Raw genomic sequence first — 22630 nt, 5'->3', positions numbered from 1 at the left:
TTTTCAATTCCTAAAGTGACATTTTCAACATAATTTCTTATGGTAATAAACTTATTCATAATAAAATTCAAGTGCCATCAATTATTTCAGCAGGTACTTTTTAAACCATAATCTGATTTTACAATTTATAGCCTAGTTGAAAACATGCTATGAGATTTAGGATACACGGATTTCAGCCATAAAAGCACAGTAAATGTTCTTCAGTGTGTAGCTGCACCTATTCATTTTTTCACTTCCCCCAAGGCGACCAGAAGAATGAGGTATCTCAGTGACTACCATTCTTCCCTACATGAAACTCTACTAGCTCCTTCTCACCACAGACAAACTGAATGCTAACTACTTTTATTAAACTACAAGATTTTAAGCTTTCCTCCTTTTAAAGAGATTGTTAACTTTCAGCTCAAACACAATTAAGCTATACTCACTGCCTTATATACTTTACTATTTTGAGAATTTTCTTCTTCCTTATTTTAAATCAGAGATTACTTTTATTGTAGCTAAGAAAACAAGCGATGATATCATACTTTAAAAAAGTATGATTTCTTTGAAATAATGCTGGACGTCAATCCTTTACAGAAATTGGCCCTCCATCGTAATGCTGACAAACGATATCCAGTTCAGGTGACTAATTTTTGCCTGAATAAAGCATTTCTGTGGTGTTAACTTGTTGGAAAGACATGCAAAATTACTGCAATGGCTTATCCTTGATGATAGTTTAAGGTCTTTAAATAACAGGGAAAGCCCGAAGAAGTCTACCATTGACTGATGGACGATTGAATATATTTAAATATAGGGACATATGGAATTCTGCCTTCATTTAAGAAAAATGGACAGAAGATGCCAAGTTTTTTGTTAATTCATAGATGATGACAAGGAAAATAATTAAAAATACTTTCCTAAAATAGTTAAGGCAACTTATATATTTAAAAGTAGTTGAGTCAATACAAACTTCATTCTAGGGGCCTTCAGTCTCTACACTGTACTCAGACAAGTAACATCCATGCCGATCCTAAATTGTGTGTTCATATTGTTGATGTCACTGTGGCTTGATGCTTTTCTTCCTTCACTTTTTTTTACTTCAACCTCAAACATTCTCATCAGTCTGAAGTGTATTCAGCTGTGTGTAACAGAAATTTGACAAACAGTGGCTTAAATAAGAGTTTATTATTTAATGTACCACGGCCTCTAGGGGTAAGCAGTGCAGAGCTGGTAAGCAGTCCAGAAACCAGACTATTTTCCTACATGGGTATCTTCAGCATATATTTTTCCCTTTTGTTATAAGATGGCTATTGCACGTTCAGGCATTAGCCTGTGCTTGACACAGGAAAGAAGAGGAAGGACAGGCAAAACACATACTTGCAAAAGCAGTCTGACCCTTTTTACTAGGAAAACAGTAGCTTTCTTAGAAGTCTCATGCAATAGACTCTCTTTGGCACCTCACTGCCTAGAACTAGGTTACTTGGTCATTCAAGGCTGCAGAGGAGTTTGAGGAGTTGTGTGCTTGTAACAAACTATTAATGTGCTACCTTTAATAACCCTGGCATTCTGTTAGTAGGCAGAAAGGGAGACTTTTTATTATATAGGGAATTAGCACTGTTTGCCACAGTTCTTTAAGGCTAGATGAAGAACTACGGTCTCTACGTAGTCTTTTCTGTTACATTTCAGTCTTTCTTGACGTTCCCTTTTCTGAATGCTCAGAGCAATGACAGGCTGAGTTAAGTATTACAACAATCACGTACTGCCTCATATAATGCACTAATTTTTGACTGATCATCTCATAAGTCCTTGAAAATGAGGTCAAATTTTGTATTACTTTTGTATCATATAAATATGATACTTGATTTATTGATGAATTTACTCATGAATTTCATCTCAATCCTGTTTTCTAGAAAAGTAAATGACAGTCTATCATTGTTGCTTTAAAAGTTATTTCATTTGCAACAGCATGGATGAACTTGGAGGGCATTATGCTAAGTGAAATAAGTCAGACAAAGAAAAATACTGTGTGATATCACTTATACGTGGAATCTAAAAAAATACAACAAACTAGTGAATAAAAAAAAAGGAAGCAGACTCACAGATATAGAGAACAAACTAGTGGTTACAAGTAGGGAGACAGGAGGGGAGAAGGGGCAAGATAGAAGCAGGGGATTAAGAGGTACAAATTACTATGTATTAAATAAATAAGCTACAAGGGTATATTGTACAACACAGGGAATATAGCCAATATTTTATAATAACTATAACTGGAATATAACCTTTAAAATTGTGAATCACTATGCTGAACACCTGAAACTTATATAATACTGTACATCAACTATACCTCAATTAAAAAAAAAATGGATTCTTGACCACTCCACAAGCAATCTAACTATTCTCTGAAATGCTTTAAGTCTTACTGACTCTCTACTCTTCCCTAAACTTATAGCTTTTCTATCAGTGTTACAACAGTGAAACAAAACAAATGAAACAAATACTGTTCTGTGTTACACTGAAGCTCTTAGGGAGTGAAGTATATTTTAAAATAACTTTAAATCTAGAATTAAAAAACTGTGGTGTAAATCAATTATGACATCTATTTTACAACTCTTTCCATCTTGATTCTCCCTCTCAAACACTGTCTTCCAATTAGGAGAAATGAGAGTACAGACTGAATAGTTAACTTTCTCAACAAATGTATGCAAGTGCTTCCCTCACTACACTGTCCTGTTAAAAAAGTCTTTACGGGAATCTTTTCCTAGACATGAGTGTGGAGAAAACCACTGGTCTAAAATAGAAACATTTTACCCCTAAGAAATGCCTTTTTATTAATTTATGAACATATTGTATTTTTCTACTAATATGTTATGCATATTATGAAATATATATATTTTTTTAAAAAGTGAGACTAAGGCAATTGAATTGCTTCATTATATTTGAAAATCTTGGTTTAGTACATTGCAATACAGCAATTTGGCTCTAGATACTGTCTATTTTTGCATTTGGTTTTAAGGGCTGTCATAGCTGAAAAAGATGCCTGAAAATGATATGTGGGTCAAATCTGAAACAGTGTATAGTTAACTGTACTTACCAAATCAAGATTCTCATTTTTCAATTTCACCTGCAGGTTCCGTTTAGTAAAATTTGGAAAAGACTGAATTGAGTATTAGATGACACTAAAAACCTGTGAGAAAGTCATAGTATTTCTCTGTTCTGTCTGGTATTCTCAGGAGGAGGCCGGGTCATGTAGGGCCCTGCAACGACTCTGGCTTTTATTGAGTGAGGTGAAGCTGCTTCAAGGTTTTATGCAGAGAAGTGACTAATATGACTTAAGTTTCAAAAAATGACTTTGCCTACTGTGTTAAGAATAGACTTTGGAGGGCAAGAGTAGAAGTAAAGATACCAATTACGAGGCTTTTGTAGAAGTCCAGGCAAAAGACGAGAGTGGCTTGGACAGTGGTGATAGCAATTGAGGTGGTCAGAATCTGGCTATGTTCTAAGATAGATTTCCCTACGTACTGGGCATAGGGAGAGAGAAGTAATTCCTGAAGTTTAAGCTTAGACATCATCCTGGGAAGGGTTCTCTAATCCACGAAGATTTCATTCAGTCCCCATTTCATGGGCTCCTATAGCTCCCTGTTCCTCTTCCATCACAGCACTGTCACATGTGTGGCAATTTCCTGTTTTGTTCCCCCATATCTTTACTAGACTATAAGCCTTGAAAGTGTAGGGATCATGTCTATCTTGTTTGTAGTATATACTTAAAATTTTCTTGGTATACAATTGTGTAAAACCTTACTTCTTATTTTTCAACAGTGCCATATCACCAATTCTATAAAAATAGTTCATGATCACTTAGATTTTACTATTAACCACTGTAATTAGATAACAGTATATTCTTCAGCAAATGGTGGTAGCTCTTGAATGATTATAGCAAAGGCATTTAATATTTTTTCATAACCAAGTGCATGAAAAATTTTTAAGAACCTGAAGTTATATATGAGAATTTCTATGACTGGTTTTATTTGAATGTGAGATTGGCCAGACCATATACCTTAAGACACTAATAGGTTGAGTGTAAAAATCAAACAACTACAGCTTCAGAAATGGGGGTTGGGAACATTCCTGTGATGATTGTTGATAATGCAGTTCAAATTTCTATAAACAGGTCTATTCTGACATTCTTTTGTTAAGTTTTTGCTTGGTTTGGTACAGTATATACATACTCTGAGACAAAGTTCTTGAAACAGAACTTTAAAAGCCCAAAGTAAATGAACAGCATGGCTTTTCATGACTCAAAACTTGGTAATGACATCAATTAATTTTGCTCTTCACCATACCCTGTGTGCTTACTATGTATGAGCCTAACAAAAAGGGACAAATTCTTTATCATTAAAACTATTTTTGATAGGGCCCTGAAGCAAAGAAGATACAGTATCTACAGTGAGCAGCACTCTCATGAGCTATTGGGTGTAATATATTCCATGTAAAAATCCCTTTGCATTATCTTTAATGCTGTTTCTGTTTGGAAGGGAATTAAATGTATACTTAGCCAGTGGTGTCCATCCCTTAAGAAGTTTCTCAAGGTGGTGAGAAACTTGGTGAGCTTACTATTACATTCAAGGATTGGTTTTCAGCTGCCGAGGTACAAACCCTGGATTTACCAAAATGCTAAGCATGGATCCTTTTCTCAACAGAAGACTTGGAGTATCTTAAATTCATAAGGCTGACTATGAAAACATCCCCCAGGTTGCCTAGTACACACAGAATCTGAGCAAATGGAGTTAGATTACATACATGTTTAATGGCATTCCTGCATTCATGAAACAAAATTTATTGAACATCTGCTATGTGCCGGCTTATTCTAGACACTGAAAACACGAAATAGACAAAGTCCTTCCTCTCTCAGAGTTTGTATTTTAGTCGGGGAGATAGATAATTAGCATGAAGCTTATCTGTTTTACTTACTGATGTATCCTACTTGGAGTACTGCCTGGTACATATTAAGTATCTGAGAATAGTTCTTGATTGAATGAATAATATAAACTATTAACACAGTTTCAGATAACGTGCGCTAAGAAGAAAATAAAACAGGGTAGTGATATGATGAAGTATGCTTTGAAAGAGGGTAGCTAACCTAGATTGGGTGGTGTGGTAGATTAAATTATTGTCTGGCAAATATTCATCCATTCTTTCTCTCCACCTCCATGGGATAAATAGATTTTTCCACTCCATCAATGTTGAATTTGACTGTGCAACATGCTTGGCTTCATGGTGGGTGAAATGTCCTTCACTGCCTTTTGACTATGTGGGCTTGGCCATATGACTTGCTTTGGCTAACAAGATGTCAGAGATATGACAAAATCAGAAACTTCCAGTGTTTATTAAAGTGTTTTGGGCTTTCCCTCTTGTACTTCTACCACTGACATGAGAAGAACATGCCTTGGATGGCCCATCTTAGATTCGTTCTGAGTTTTGGAAACTCTGTTCAAGTGGTTTAATTTCTTTCACTAAATTCAGGGCTTTGACGCTACTTGCACTAATCTCTTGACAACTGATGTGGCAGTCATTTTGGGTAAGAGAGGTGAATGGAAGGGATTTGTACTATGAAAGTATCCAATAAAAAAAAGGTAGATGTAAAACTTCTTCTTCTTTTTTTTTTTTTTATTAACAGGATTTTTAGTAATTTAACCACTAAAATAAACAAAGAGCAGAAGGAGAGCATGTTTGTTTAGTGCCGTGGCTAAGCTCCACCCTAGACAAGACATTTTCATTTTCAACACATGATACACAAGAAAAGGAAAATGTGAACCACAGGAATGGAATAAATATTAAGGACAAAAGCAAAGTGTTGAATATATTATAGTCACACCAAATCTTAAATGAATAAGCACTCTAAACTATGAAGGAAAAACTAAGCAACAAAGTTATTTCATATGCCAAATGTCCCCACTGATGAATTAAAAGCAGATATTAAAATTCTTGTAAAATGGCAAAGAAACTATGATTAATATTTTCCTGGTACAAGGTAATAATCACATTATACATGCAAAAAATATGAAAATATGAAAAACCACCATGGTGACAGGACAGGAATAGTGGGATTATTTAATAAATCAATCCCAATGTACACTGAATGCTGGAAATAGAATTTATCCTAAAATATTGTACTTCAAATCAAATGTTGAGAAAGTCATCTACTTTGGAAAACATCTGGAAAAGACTCAAATGAATTGGAGGGATCTAACTTTGAAACGTACTAGTATAATAATGTTCTGACTGGCAGCCAGGTTTTGAACATAATCTTCCGTAACAACCCAGAAGCTCAAAGAATGATAGACACAACAAAACCTATATATAATACTTATTACATAGTACAGAACTGAAGCCTCTCCTTTTCAGGCTTAGAATATGTGACTTGATTTGATAAATAGTACTTTGCTGTCCAGTTTCTCACCATTTTCTTCAGTTTTATACTTAAAATCAGAGTCGTAAAAAAATAGCAGAGGCCATGGATAACAGGTCTGGTTGCAAGAAAATGGAGAGGAGGGTAGAAGAAAGAGACCCACTTGTCAGAGTGTGGAGTAAATACAGAGAACAAAGATGGTGCCAAGGACACAGAGGCCACTAACTTGATCTAGGCGAATTCAGTAGAAAAACAAGCCCATCAAGCTCTCTTTAGTAACCTTTGTGGCCATCATTCTATAAAAAGAAGTTCTATAACTAATGTATACAAAATGGCCCAGAATTACCAAGCGGAAAAACTTTTGGTTAACTCAAGGACAAGTTTAATCACTAAAACTTAAAAAATTTTTAAAAAATCTATTTATACATACCTTCTAAAATTATCAATATTTAGCATAAGTACATGGAAACAAAAACCTTATCTACCAAAGTATTGCCTACCTCCTGAACAGTGTCACATAATTTTGGCATAACTGTAGAAACCTCAGACTACTGAAAAAGAATGAAGTTGTGGTGGCCAAGTGACAAACTTTCTACAAGATATCTGATGAACCTGGCAATTGCTAATGCTCTGTTTTAGTAAGAATAAAACCCACCTAGTTTGACTTCAAAGGATCAGTTTTAGAATTAGCCAAGAGACTAAAAAGCTGGAAAAATATTTCTACTGTAACCATAGCATCTTGGAAAAAATTCCCAAAGTATGTAGTGGCCATCTGTAATGCTCTCTGGTTTTTGATACCCTTCCTATGTTTGACGAATTTCTAACCTTATGAAGTATGACTCCCTTAAGTAAAACCCAGAAAACTCAGTTATCTAGCTTTCTCTGCTCCAAAGGCTCTGCTAATCAGAGTCAACTGTGAAAGACTTTGATTCAGAAGTGAGCAGTTAGAGGAAGGGGCTCTGGAGAGCACCCATTTGCTCATAAGGATGGGAAGCATTCAACTGTTGAGTATTGCAATGACTGAATTAAACAGGGGGTTCCCACAGTGCTTGATAGGAATGCTGCAGCAAAGAGGGACTTATCTTTAAGCAAGTTTTGTGTGTGTAGTTTTTGGTATTGTTTCTGGAAGCTTTACCTTGACCCTGGTTCTCCAGCTCTCAACAACTTGGTCAACTACTATATTTCCTTTTAATAAACACTTCTGCTGCTTAACTGGCCAGAGGTAGTTTCCTCTGCTTAAAATAAGAACCCTGGTTGATACTAAATGGCTACTAGAAGTGGCTGAAGGTGGTACATCCTCAGGAAAGTCAGAAAGATCTATGAATGGTTATCTGACTCTGTAAGGGCTGATGCCTCTAAAAATGGAAAAAAAAAAAAAAAAAAGGTAAAATCTGGCAGCCCATAGCCCACAGTAGCAAAGTAACAAATTATTAACTGCAGTCACGTGAAATGAAGTGACAAATGAAGGCAAGACTATGGGAGATCCAGTGGCTTCTAACATTGAACAATATGAAGAGTATGAAGAATTCAAACACAAAATTAGTTGCTTCTGATTCCACAATACAGCTTTAAAAAAGGACAATGAAATGCTCACAATCCTAATGATGCTCACAATTCTCAGTTCAAGGCAAGAATCACAGCCACCACAGCCACGAGCTACTCCCTGACACTGTTCCCTGGGAGGGAAAAGCCAGCATTAATGAACAGCACTGTCTTCTAGAGGCCAGGAGAGCCGATGGGCACTACTGCTTTCAATGTAGACCATGGGATAGGGAGGTAGCAGAGCCCAGGGAAAAGCACTTAACTAGAAGAGGCAGGAGGAGGGCTTCCCTGGTGGCGCAGTGATTGAGAATCTGCCTGCCAATGCAGGGGACACGGGTTCGAGCCCTGGTCTGGGAAGATCCCACATGCTGCGGAGCAACTAAACCCGTGCGCCACAACTACTGAGCCTGCGAGTCTGGAGCCTGTGCTCCGCAACAAGAGAGGCTGCGACAGTGAGAGGCCTGCGCACCGCGATGAAGAGTGGCCCCCACTCGCCGCAACTAGAGAAAGCCCTCGCACAGAAACGAAGACCCAACACAGCCAAAAAAATAAATATAAATAAATAAATAAATAATTTAAAAAAAAAAAGAGGCAGGAGGAAATGGTTACTGTGATTGCTACAAGGGTTGGGTTAAAATACTTTGACCTGCAGTGACCACTGGCTCTGGCTACCTGATCAGACAATCTGTATGGACCAAACAGATAGGCATCCAAAAAAATTCCAACTTAATAAAATGATTAAGATATCCAGGTTTAGTGAAGAGAGGTCTGACTTGAGCCACTGCAACAAAAATTTGTAACGTCTTTTCCAATTTCTAGTCCTAAGTCAATTCCCAGACCCAGAGTTTTTTTGAGTGAAGTAGAGAATGCAAGTACTTGAAGACATATATTGCAATGACATCACAGGTATAAACTGTAAACTCTCAACTTGGCTTTCCTCATAAAGGTAACTGCACTGGAGAAAGGGAAATACCAGGTCTTTTGGGTACTATTGTCTAATAGCTCTGAATTAACACTAAAACTGGGGGCCCAGAATACCATTGTGAATTAGTGGTCAAAACGGATGCCTGAGGGAATCAAACGATGAATGCACTTTTAATCTGAATCTGCCTCCTATCTAGCCTGGTTGAGCCCTAAACACACATACAGTATACAGTTGTAATTGGAGGTGGAGATAAGATTACTAGACAGTCATTTCAATGAAGCTGCTGCTGCAGATGTGCATTCTTTATTAGAACTCTTAGCACCAGGTATATGACTATTAATCTGGCAAATGCTTTTTCCCTTCTATTTCAACAGACAGAGAACACCTATAATAGCAATTTTCATATGACAGGTAGGGTAATAAACCATTTTATCTTAGGGTTATATAAATTATTTGGCTCTGAACCACAATATACTTATTTCATTAAGACCATTACTGTCTCACCATTATACAGGACAACTACATTGATGACATGTCTCCGGTACATATACATAATACATACTCAAGATCCTTCGTAAAGAAAAGGTATGTAAAAAATATATGAGTCTAATATGAGTGCAGTACAGTGGGAGATAACATCAAATAAAAATATAAGAGCTACACCTCAATAAAGTTTCTGAGGGGTCCAGTGATCTTCAGCCTATCAGGATAGCCTCTTCAAAGTTAAAGATAACTTATTGTACCTTGGTGCCTCCTGCCACTAAGAAAGCAGCACAGTGCTAGGTGGGACTCTTTGAAGGCTGTGTGTGTGTGTGTGTGTGTGTGTGCATGCGTGCACGTGTGTATTACTTTGGGAATCTTGCTTTGACCTATTTATGAAGTGACCTGAAAGCCTCTGGTTGTGAGTGGGCCCCACAGGAAAAAGGAGGCTTCCTAGTTAGCCCAGGCTACAGTGCATCTACCTAGACTTAATGACGAATAGACTCAACGGGTGTTAGAAGTGTCAACAGTTTATCAAGAGCCTGTGGTGAGTTCTGACAGGGGAATCCCAGCATTGATCTATAAAGGTTTGGAACAAAGTCACAAGGTTTACCCCATGAGACCTCACTAAGAAGCAGTTAGAAGAGTGAAACTTCATGTGGAATCTTCCTTGCTGGTGAGGGTGGTGGCAGACTTTGGGTTTTGGAGGCAGCAGAGGTTGTGAAACAGTTTTAGTGATACACAAGTGGCATAAATGGCAAAGTGGAAGCAACCACAGTTTTCTTTAGTACTTGGTGGGGAAGAAGCAGCAGCAATGGAGTTTCCTCATTAGGCCAGTACGATGTCATGGTTTTAGGCTTTAATTTTGGAAGCTGAGCTGTTACTCTCTTCTAAATAACCTCTTAATAAACAAAAACTCCTTTTTTGCTTAACCAGTCACAGATAACTTCTGTTGCTTAAAAGTAGGAATTCAAACTGAATATAAAAAATATATAATTTTCAAGTAGACCAACACCTGTCAAATACTTATAGGATCTTAATTAGGTTACTCTCAAATTCTCTGATAAAGGGATACAATGATAAAAATTAGTTCTTAGGTGGTAAACTAATGTGAATGTTGGAGCTTTATGTATAAAACTGAGGATTATGGAATCTCATGCAGGGAATCTCAGCTGAATCAATAAAGATGAATGAAAAATTACTGGAAAAAGAATACAGGAAAATAAATATCTTTAAAAGAGAAAGAACAAGAAGAGATGTACGTTGGTACAGCAATCTCAGAGAAGGAAAAGAAGTGCTGGTAAAATTACTGTCTTGACTATTCGTTTAGTATTATTCCATTTAGTATTATTATTTTTAAAAAAATAACAAAAATAGTCTGACAATTTAGTCAGACATGTGATTCATCCATAATGGAATGGATTTCATTCAAAAATAACTTGATGATCATAAATGACGTATCTTTTACCTCTCTGCTACAGACTAGAGTTCACATATGTTAAATAATTGGCCTCCCCTTAAGCAGTGAGCACAAAGCTTCCAGAGCAAGACAGGAACACAGAGAGGTCATGTCAGTGCATATGAATCAGCAAGGAACAGAATGTCAAGGAGGTTTTCTCTGTTTTCATATGAGAAGAAAAATACCGCATCTCTTAGAAAATGATTTTTTCATGCTGTTTCCAAGGCACTATTAGTTACAAACCAAATTGTTATTTTTGCTGTTTTTTCAAAGGAAAGAACTGATGGCTGAGGAGATACATATGATGGAAAACAACTATACAATAAATCAAATAGATTAAATTTTAAAACTACCAAGTGTCTTTTAGTAATAATCCCATCTCTTCTCTACTGAAAGTTGGAGATTTTGATAGTGGAAGGAAATAAAATAGTCATTTCAGGAATTTCATTTAAAAAGCAGCACATGAAAAATAACTCATTTTTTAACTATTTATATATTAGAAAAAGAAGTCAAAGAATCGGAACTAACAGGTATTCATAAATATCCAGGATAGTTAAAAAGACTATTAATCTATTGTGGAGTAAGTCTACAATCCTACAGACATCATTTCTATAATCCAATTTAAAGTACACAAGAGGAAGGTCGTATATTTTTAAATGTTTTACAAGAAACTCTTGTAGATATTAGTGCAAAGCCTGAATTGTTATTGTTCATTGTATCTTTCTTGTAAATGAAAATAATTTCTTCTTTCTATATCTCAAGACAGAATTAAGAACTGAGGGAATTCCCTGGTGGTCCAGTGGCTAGGACTCGGCACTTTCACTGCCGTGGGCCTGGGTTCAATCCCTGGTTGGGGAACTAAGATCCTGCTAGCCACGCAAAAAGAATTAAGAACTGAGAGCCACTGAAGAGAAGTGTCAGACTGGAGGAAAGAGCAGGGCTATGTGGTTTAGCTCCAGGCTAAAATCAAATCAAATAAAATTAAAAGAAATATATTTTCCAAGCTAACATAACTTTAAAATTTAACAAAATGAGTAGTTTCCAAACAGAATATGTTGGGATCATGACTCATTTTCTTAATTTGCTGCATAAAAAAAAAAATTGTTTGCCATAATTACTTGTATATTTTAATATATTTTAAAGGACTGAAATAACTCTGACATGTTAGTTCTATTTTGTTTTTTTTTAATTCCTAGAGGAAGTATAATTTTAAGGGAATTTGGCATTAGCCTATATGACCCTAGAAATGAGTATTAATTCCAACGATGTGTCTATGAGGACTTTATGAGAACTAAAGAGAATAGGCTAAGGGTTTAGTTTTAAACACTGGCATTAATGGGCTGGATTGGACTAAAGGTACAGATAATACTACATAGAATAGTAGAGCTAGGCTTGGTTTAAAAAAAAAAACAAACTATTGTTCACCTATTACTGCTACCACATAAGCTTGTGGTGGCTTTAACTTCAGAGCCCAATTTATGATGCACATTTTACAGAAATCTTGTTTAAGACTTTGTCAATATTTCACCACCACCTAATATGGTCATGACAATTAGGAAAACAATGGGCCTGTTTTTTATATAATCAAAACCTTAAAACCCTGCAGGAATAAAATAATATTTAAAGTATCTAAACAAATAGTCTTTGCTAGGATACTCAAAAGCTCACCATAGGTGAAAAACCTATTTAAAAATAATTTATAAATTGTATGTAGTACATGATTTCAAGCAATTTCCCAAACGAGATGTGTGTGTGTGTATGTGCACATGTGCTATCCATATCTTTCTGTTTTTCTTCCTAATTTATCTGGATGGAGCCAATTTAATTAATTTATCTAGACAGAGCCTGTAAAATTTATCTAATTTATCTAGATGGAGCCTATAAAAGTAAAAGGTATATTACAAGCTTAGTGAAGTTAGTGAAGAAACTGACAATCCTAAAATACCATTTGAAAAATACTATGTAAAGTAAATTATCAAACCAGATTTAAAGAGTTACTGAGGAATCTCCCTATATGGTTTGCAGTCAGATAGAACCAAGTTAAAATCTTGACTCTCTCTTTTACTAATCTCCGGCAGTTATCTCACATTGTTGACTTAGTTTTCCTTGTCTGTAATGTGCAGATACTATTTTAGAATAGTTTTGAGGATAAAGTGAAACTGTATAAGTAAAGCAGCCACCATGGTATCTTGGACAAACTTGGCACTCAATAAATGGCTGCTGTTTTGTATTGTTTTCTGATACAGACTTAGATTCCACTTAAGTTGAACGTTTCTAGTTATTCCTTTAGCATTAAGGTCATATTAAGATGTTTTCTTGGTTTCTATATTGCTGAATTTCCATGGTAAGGTTTTCCATAGTTGAGCAAGCTTAGACCTTTCAAAGTCTTCTCCTAGGTTATATCCTCAATAGTTCACTCTAAAACTCTGATTTCCATGAAAATGTCAACATCTTTTCCAAATACAGAACTCAAAACAGGACACTAAAGCACCACAAGAGAAGAAGATGGTAACATGTGGGTTCCTGTCTCCATGATCAATTGCTTTCTGTATCACTGAGTATTTCATGCACTTCTAGTTCTCTTAGCTGTTGATGTTAGGGTTCTTCACTGATTCTAACTACCATGGTCTTTTTGATAATCATCTCCAGATATTGGCTTCACTCTAGATAGTACAATGAAACTGCTAGTATAAATGAAGTTGACAAGGCCAATTGCTGTGACGTAGAGGAAAGAGTACAGGATCAAAAAAGGAAAACTGAAGTCTCAGCTATGGTTTATTAGATCTAGCCTTGGAAAAGTGAACATTTCTATCATCTTTGACTCTCCAGTTTGTAAAATCAGAATAATAACCATGCAGGTGATTATAAGAATCAAATAATGTATGTAAAGATCTTTATATATTTTAGTTGTTAAACAAATATGTATTGCCATTATGAATACCAGGGTATAAACTCTCTTTCTTGATTATCTCATTTATCCTTGTGTCCTGAGCACAGAACTCAGACTATTAAAGATGCTTAACATTTCTTTATAGAATGGAAAAAAATTTAAACTGAAATTTCCTAGTACATAGCTTAGAATGGAACATGGAAGGGCATACACAAATGCATGTTGTATAGATATAAGGATCTATGTTGTATAGATCAAGATGCTAGCAATTTGGAATACCACTTCATTATGCATTTCTTTCTAATAGTTTAATAGTAACATAGTAAAGGCAATAGTGGCTCTTAATAAATAGTTTGTGAATAAATGAAAACATATATACATGCTTTTTGACTTCTAAGGTTGGCTAAAGGGTAAGACAACATCTGAAAAAAAAACAAACTCCATCTCCACTGCCCCCGATTATATAAGCTTCATGAACCAGGACATTCTAGAATTGCAACCAAAAGGTATATTAAGAATCTAGAAATAGACGTTTTAATAAAAATCTTTATAAATTAATTTGTTTATTCCTCTAAGAGACCAAACCCTTTGTCTTCTCACAGACTATTGTCCATCCTCTTTTTACCATGTAGCCTAGTCCATATTTTAGCTTCCATTTGACTGAAATAGAAAATCCACTCTTATCTCCATAGTCTGAAGTGATGTTCTGGAATTCTATTGTCAATGATTATCAGCACAATCTTTTTGACCGTTTTTCAAGCACTGCCATATGTTGTGGTATCTACTATTGCTTCAAGCCATTTTTTGACCTTTACTTAAGGTAATATGCTCTTATACTTTCCTTCCAAAACCAGACTTTTAGCTTTTTAAAGATATGGTGGTCCTGGTCCTCCACAGCTGCTTTGATCTGGTAGATACTACATAGTGCCATACGACTAACAAAACATAAACATGGGTCTCTGTTATCCTCTTATTCTTCTTGGTTTTTAATCTGAAACCTTCATTTCTGACCTATTCACAAACTTTTGTCCCTATTCTTTATTGATGACTGTTGCCCACAGAAGTGGTTTGCCAAATGGTTAATAGCTCAGACTCCAGAGCCAGACTGTCACTTTCTAGCTTTATGATCTGGCGGTTAATAATACTATTGAGAGTAATGAATACATACACACACTCTTAAATGATAATATCCTTAGACTAGTGCCTGAAACTTAGTAAATGCTACATAAGTATTAGCCGTTATCGCTGTCATCATCATTTCAATATGGGGGCCTCTGATAGCTACCACTTCACTTCCTCTAGGTCTGACCTCTGGTTTTCCTTCTACACCAGCTGCTCACCATTTACATCATGAGCTACCTAGCTATTCTTCACTTGGGCCCATCTCAAGAAGCTACGCCTAACTACAGGCCTTCAATGATAGCATACCCATCAGGCATGTCAACTCCTAAATTCCATGGCCTATGACTCAAAGTTGACACTTTGATTTTATTGATTTGTCTTTGACTTGAATCAATTCTTACCACCACCTGAATTTTAAGAATTTTAGTATATTGCAGGAAAGGAGAAGTCATCTGAATGTCTAAGAAAACGCTAAAACCTTTTAATGAAGAATAAAGCTAATTCACTGTAATAATTCAAGAAGTGATTAATTACTTAGATGAACATTTTAATTACACAAAAACAGAGAATGAACGTTTTTAGATACTAATTGACTCCAACTAAAGTATTTATACTTACTGTACTTTGATTTAGAAGTTTTGCTTTGTTTTAAACAAAATTGCTATCCCAAAGACCAGTTAAAGAAGAGTACATTAATTGCTGTGCTGAACTAGTTCTTAAGTGCAAATGCATAAATTTTCATTTTCATTTTAAGTTGGAATGTATGTTTTATTCCCTGAAACAGGAATAATGGAAACTTAATCTAAGCATTAAGCTATGTCTATAGTATCTTTTCTCAGTTATCCACTGTTGAAATGGAAATGGTCAATAGATTTGCCTCACCAAAGTAAGTTCTTTCAAGGTGATTCTTATGCAAGTGAGTCCAGCAGAATAAGAAAGAGGATCAAGAAGATTGTTAAAATAGAAAGTGAAAAACAGCAATAAATTTGATTTTAAAGTATACTGTATGAAATAAGCTTTCAAAGAAGAGTATGAGATTGAAAAATAGTAACTTTTTAGATCATACTTATATAAATCTTTAAATTCCCTTTGGCATCAAAAAATGAGGCACAACTGAAAGTACAGACAACAATTGAGTGTGAGGGTATATTATTCATTTCAATATGCCTTGGTCAGATAAAAGCATTTTCTAATATGAGACCCAAAGCAAAAGTTACAAGGGCAGATGCTGAATTGCTACTGAGCTGCATCTTGCATAGGCAACTCTACAGCCTGCCCCAGGACAAGCAGAAGCAAGGCCAATCGATTAGGATGAGCAGGTGCCGGAGGCTGGGGAATGCCAGGAAAGTGTCACCTCCCTACACTGATGTATAAATTATGCACAAAATAACTACTATGACGCAAGTGATTTATACCAAGAACTAAAAACCCCTGTGGAGATTCATCATCTGTCAAGGAAAATGTTACTCACAGTTGTAACAGAGTTTAGAACTGTAAGAGGCATTAAAGACCAGCTCGTCCAACTCCCAAATTATTAAGAGGAAAAAAGTAAGGCACCACAAGATATTAAATAACTTGTCTTGAAATCATGTTTAATTCAAGTAACTGTATAACTGAACAGAAACTAAAGAGAGTTCATTTTGGCCAAATATTGCCTTTTATTAAACAGTTTGAGATGCAAACACTCAAGAATATTGTAGAAAACCTGGATTAAATGAATCCTTTTAGAATTAAGAAATTATAACAATGCTTTGACCACAAAAACTTTGAAGTAAAGATAATTGCTCCTTACTCCTCTTTAAAGATCTAAATTAAAAGGATCCTCTAATGTGAAGATTATTTTCCTGGAGGTGATTTAGAAAATACAGGCCATAATTCTGGTTCTTAAGAGGAAAAAAAAATAATCTTTTATTACATTTGGATGGGATTTTATTTTTTAGGAATCACTGCTTGGCTGTGAGTAGTTGTTGCTTGCTGAATGTTATTCACACTTCCTCCCTCATAGCAAGCTCATGTGTAACACTCTTAACTTGTGGGATGGGTTGGAACACTTCATTCTAATCCAAGGGCCACAGGTCATTTTCAACCACAAATTCTTCCTCCCTAGGGAAGTGTCAAGGGATGTGGTCTTTCCCATCTCGTTTTCCTACAACCTCCTTTAGTCTAAAATAAAGTTTATGTCACTAATGACCAGGCCTAAAATATTATAATGCCTTATCTGGCAATTAATATCAAGAAATCTTTTCCAGAACAGCACCTTAGGAATTTCAATTGTCTAGTTACAATAAGGCATAATGAAAGAATAAATATTTTAAAGGGCTGACAGGAAGAAATTTTCTCCTCAAGATTATTTTGATAGCCTGGAACAGGAGTTGACAAACGATTTTCTGTAAAGGGCCAGATAGCAAATATTTTAGGTTATGTAGGCCCCATGGTCTCTCTGAACTACTCAACTCTGCTGTTGCAGTATGAAACCAGCCAAAGAGTAGCACATAAACGAATGGATGTGGCTATGTGTTTCAATAACGCTTTATTTATAAAAACAGCAAGCCAAATTTGACCCATGGGGTATATTTGCAACCCCTTAATCTAGATCTTGTAATGATTCAAGAGAGTTTGAAACAAAAAATTTAATTTTGATAAAACATATTATTGTTGTTAAATATAAATCACTACACTTGGGGATACCTAGCTGATTCTCAGATGAATTGAGTGTATTTTAAAATCTTTTTAGGTTTTCCTATTTACCTTTCCCTCTCTATTATACAAATTATAATGGAAATTTCTAAATTCATTAAAAAATGAGACAATTTCTATCAACTAATGAAAAAATTATGAGAACTGAGACTGCAAAACTTTGGCTTTTTAGTTTCATACTAAATTTGTGAACTCAATATAATAATTTTATTTTCTGGGTTTAACAAGATAGATCTTACAGAGGAGTTTTTAATACTATCATTTAAAATACCTATAAGAAAGGCACTTATAAGATAGTCACTGAAACAGATCCATTATTAATTTGAATTATTTTTCTGGTTGATCATTTAAAAAGCTCTCTTTGTTTGGATTTGATTACACTTAACCTTTGATTGTTATTAGGACTTGGAGTAACAGTATAAGTACCATGTAATCAAATTAGTAAATAATTTAGGATGCAATTTCAGTGTAAATTATGATTCACATAATTAGTACATAGGTAGTATAGGTATAAGTAGCCCCTTTGTCCTGTCTAAGATGTTTAGACCAGATGAATGTGAGTATTTACAAAGTTCAGGGACATCCCTATTGATTTGATACAAAAAACCCCTGGTAAATGGCATTTAAAAGTAAAACATTTTCTCAGTATAATTCTAATTTTAATCCTATTATAATTCTAATTCTAATTCTGAGTATAATTGTAATACTCAAAAGGATTGGATCACTGATTAAAAACTTGTTGATTGTAGATACCCAGAAAAAGCAATGTTATCCTCTGTGGTGATTTGTAATTCTACTGCATTTAATATTGTAGGAAAAATTATAAGTTATTTGAAAAGTTAAGCATTTCAGATTTTTCATTCTGTTTCTCTGTCTTTTAAAAGTAAAAGACTGAAGGAAAAGATGTAGAGAAAAGAGTCTTCATTTCAGTCTTTTAGTGAATTTGGTAAGGGTAAAATGATATCAAAGCAAAGATTGGTTAGGACAAAAGACATATAAAGACAGAAACTAACACAACATTAGACTTCTTCTTACAAAGATTTTGGAAAATTTCAAGAGGGGATGATTACTTCACAGACTGGAATGTAAGCCCAGTTGGAACCAAGGTCTACAGGGCTTTTGAGGTGTCTAATGTTGAAAATCTCAAGTTGACTCTCTAGTTAAAAAAAGCTGGAGAGGAGAAAGGAAAATTTTTGTTCTGGAAAAGTGTTCTTCTCTGATGCAAACAGAAATCCATCTTACAAAGGAAGAAGTAGAGATGAGTTGCCCTAATTTAGTCTTTTGGAAGCAGAAAAAAGATTATGAATTTGCTAAAAAAAACCCTTCTGTTTCTTCTAAATATTACTTTATAAGTTATGAGATGTCTTTTCTGTGCGTGTATGAAAATTTTCCAAGCCCCCAAAATTCATAAAAATTAACTTGAAACACTGAAATCCATTTTGGAAAAGAAACAGAGTATAGAGAATCTTAATTTTTAAAAAGTTATATAAAAAAGAGATCTAGTAATTGGTTGGTGCTTTCATTTCAAATATTTTATCCACTTTCCTTTTTTATAGCTTTTCTGTTTGGAGAGATGGAAACATTCAAATATTAAAAGTATTCCACAATATGTGTTATTTAAAAAACTCTCAAATCCCAAAGTGGTGGTAATAAACTTCCTATTAATATAGTGATTAAATCAGTTTTAATCTTCTGTGAATCTAGTAACAAGAATGGAATAAACTATTAGAATCATGTTGTAAACCTCAGAGGAAATAGAATGCCAAATGTTAATCTGAAAAGCACACTTTTAATTAGCAAAAAATAATGCTACTAGGCTTTTCTGTTTTTCTTCAATAATGTACATATATATTGAGACCATACTCTAGCTGTTCTATTTTATTACATGTATTATCTCACAGCTGTTCTGGAAGGCAGGTATTAAATTTATAGTTCTTAACATATAAAGGAACAAGCATAGAGAAGTGAAACTCTGGTGCACATAGAATGTAATATTGTCATGATTTTGTTGTTATTTAATGAACATTTCTAAATGTGATAACTAGTTTATCTAACATAAACAGATACTAATCCTTTAATATGATTTGCAAGAACACAGATTAAATGGCAGAGTTCATTGTCAGTTCTCTTCAAGGGCTAATTTACCTCACACAGGGGCCAGGTAACTCCTGTAAAGGCATTTCCTGCTCTCATTTTAAATGTTTCTTATGGCAGCCACAAAACTTCTTTTGAGAGGAAAGTAATACACAATTTTAAAGGTTTTTTTTAAGAAAAAATTTCCATTTTGATCAAAGAAATATTCATCTAAGATACTCCTACGAATGGGTTTGTTATATTACATAATTTCTTGTCCAAATTTAGTGCTCAAGTAAGAATTGGCCATGTATTATTAAGAAAAGATGGTTAAAAAAGAATACATCCATAGGAGTTTGGGATTAACATATACACACTACTATATATAAAATAGATAACCAAAAGGACCTAGTGTAGCACAAGGAACTATACTCAATATTTTGTTATAACTTATAAGGGAAAAGAATCTGAAAAAGTATTCATATATATATATATATATATATATATTATATATATATATATATATATATATATATAAAATACATGTATAACTGAATCACTTTTCTTGTACACCTGAAACAAACACAACATTGTAAATCACCTATACTTCCGTTTAAAAAAAAAACCAAAAGGATACATCCACAAGACTTCTTGAAATTTATTTCAAGTCTGTGTTCTTTCACTATCACAATTCCTGTGTGTATGTGGAAAGCATCTATAATTCCTTTCTTGTATGACTGCTTCTGAACTAGGTTATTTAACATAAACTCCTTGGGGATACATATAAAAATAGGAGTTTTCTGGGAATATATCACTTCCTGAAAAGTCAGTTGACTATATCTGGTTCAGAATTTTCTCTTCAGAAGGTCATGCACTCATCAGGAATTTGTTTGGGTGAAACTGCTTTTAAAAACACCTTGAGATAATGTGCCCAAAGATCTAATCCCATATGAAATGCTTCTGTGAGTGGTTAAAGTTATCTGAAAAGCCTAGTTAGCAATTTTTTACTCTGCTGACAAACTCTGCTTTGTTGAAACCTAATGGTAGCTATTGACGGGTAAGAATTTCCTTTGGGGGCTTCCCTGGTGGCGCAGTGGTTGAGAATCTGCCTGCCAATGCAGGGGACACGGGTTCGAGCCCTGGTCTGGGAAGATCCCACATGCCGCAGAGCAACTGGGCCCGTGAGCCACAACTGCTGAGCCTGCGCGTCTGGAGCCTGTGCTCTGCAACAAGAGAGGCCGCGACAGTGAGAGGCCTGCGCACCGCGATGAAGAGTGGCCCCCGCTCGCTGCAACTGTAGAAAGCCCTCGCACAGAAACGAAGACCCAGCACAGCCATAAATAAATAAATAAATAAATTAATTAAAAAAAAAAAAAAAAAGAAAGAATTTCCTTTGTATCATACCAAACTTGGCTTCAAATTAAGAGTATGGAACTAAAGTGGTATCATGAGTTTTTATGACACTCCTAGTCTTCTACTTAACTGTCAACTGAAGAATAATCTTTTATTTGTCATTTTGACCACCAATTAATTGTGTCAAATATCCTCATACACACTATGTTTTATGTTTTATTTATAATTTTATTATGCTATATTACATAATACTATATATTGTATAATATATAGTCTTTAAATATGATACTTTATAATATATAACATGTTATACTAAATATATAAATGAGACATAAAATAGTGTGTGAGAAAATTCACCATATAATTTGTTATATAATATACTGTAATATAATATGCTTATTACAGAGATTACCATTAAACATGTCATCCGAAGTGTTTCTCATCTTGGATACTACTTAAGAAGAATAAAGATTTGTTGAAAAAGCTACAGATTAAGCTATTAAGTCCATTATTTCCGGCCACTGCTCAGACTCACATATTAATAAAACCACATTGTACTGAAATGATGTTTATTTTGTAAAGCTCCAATAGGCATTCTGAATTGTGACAAGCAAGCACATTCTGAAGTTTGTTTTTGAAATGGAACTATGACAGAAGAGCCTTAATTTGATAACCATAATAAAATCTATTAGAACCACAGTGGCGTTACCCCAGTCCGAAGGCCTAACGAGTGCATAAAATTTTGACAAATATTATAAGAAATAACAAACTTATGGCCAAAAAACTAAAAGTCTATAACTGTTTACTTTCTTCGCAAGTGTAAAGTTAAATTGAAAATGCTATAGGTCATTTCTAGGAATCCAGCAAGAAATTATTCAGTGTGCTTTTTTTGTTGACAGATGGAATTTATGTTTATAGACATTAACTATTAGAATATAAAATTATATCAGAAAAATAATCTTAGATGAAGATTCCTAAATTAGATGACAAAGGACATTTTAAATATTTTAAAATTTCATATCATTGTACCGAAGCCAATGCTTCAGTTTGTGGAAGCACAAATTAAAACCCTTCAGGGGATACTTACCCTTTTCTGTTCCTTTACATACTCTATCAATTCATCTCTTGTTCTCTTCACTGCCTCTTCCACAGCCTTTTCACTTCGCTTTTGCTCTTCTATTATTGCTGCCTTAACAGTTTCCTGTTTGTGGGAGGATGAAAAAAGTCAGGGAGGTATGTGCTATGACATGTTTGTGCCCATTTTATATAAACTAAAAACCCTCTTCAGTGGGTTGAGCTTATTCTGTTCAAAGCATACCTTTAAACAGGAATAAGAACTTACGAAATCTTTTGGGTTCTGTTAGAGATTCCACAGAATTCATTTTTCTAAACTGAGTGAAAGGGAAAAGAAATGGAGTAAGCCATTTATTGCAGGGAGCGCCTGACAGACTCCAATGGCTTCCTTACCAACCTTTCATTTGATGTTTACATGATTGATTGCTTTCCTGTACTTTGCACTGTCCACATAAGACTTCCAACTTGTGTTTATTCTTCCAAGAACACCCTAATGCTCTAGGCTGTTTTATTCACATTTAATTTTCCCATCATACAATAATCAAGTGTGGTCTGGGTGGTAAGATTTACAGCTAGTTTAGTTCTTCTGCCAGGTTAAGATGTTGAGAGCTGGACACCATGAATGAGAGG

At 34.8% G+C, this 22630-nt stretch overlaps 1 protein-coding gene across 5 annotated transcripts in view; it reads right to left on the bottom strand.

Annotated features, from left to right (window-relative positions):
* Positions 1 to 22630, bottom strand: part of CCDC91 (coiled-coil domain containing 91) — a 425558-nt gene that overhangs the window by 65977 nt on the left and 336951 nt on the right. For all 5 annotated transcript variants that reach the window (XM_059935542.1, XM_059935544.1, XM_059935541.1 and 2 more), the window contains one exon: positions 22014 to 22127. In XM_059935542.1, coding sequence (XP_059791525.1) covers positions 22014 to 22127 — 114 coding nt within the window. The remainder of the gene's footprint in view (positions 1 to 22013; positions 22128 to 22630) is intronic.

Source organism: Balaenoptera ricei, chromosome 10 (genome assembly GCF_028023285.1).
Source record: "Balaenoptera ricei isolate mBalRic1 chromosome 10, mBalRic1.hap2, whole genome shotgun sequence".
NCBI classification, from domain to species: Eukaryota; Metazoa; Chordata; class Mammalia; order Artiodactyla; family Balaenopteridae; genus Balaenoptera; species Balaenoptera ricei.
The sequence above is the reverse complement of the archived record's forward strand: the minus strand, read 5'-3'. Positions and strand labels throughout refer to the sequence as shown.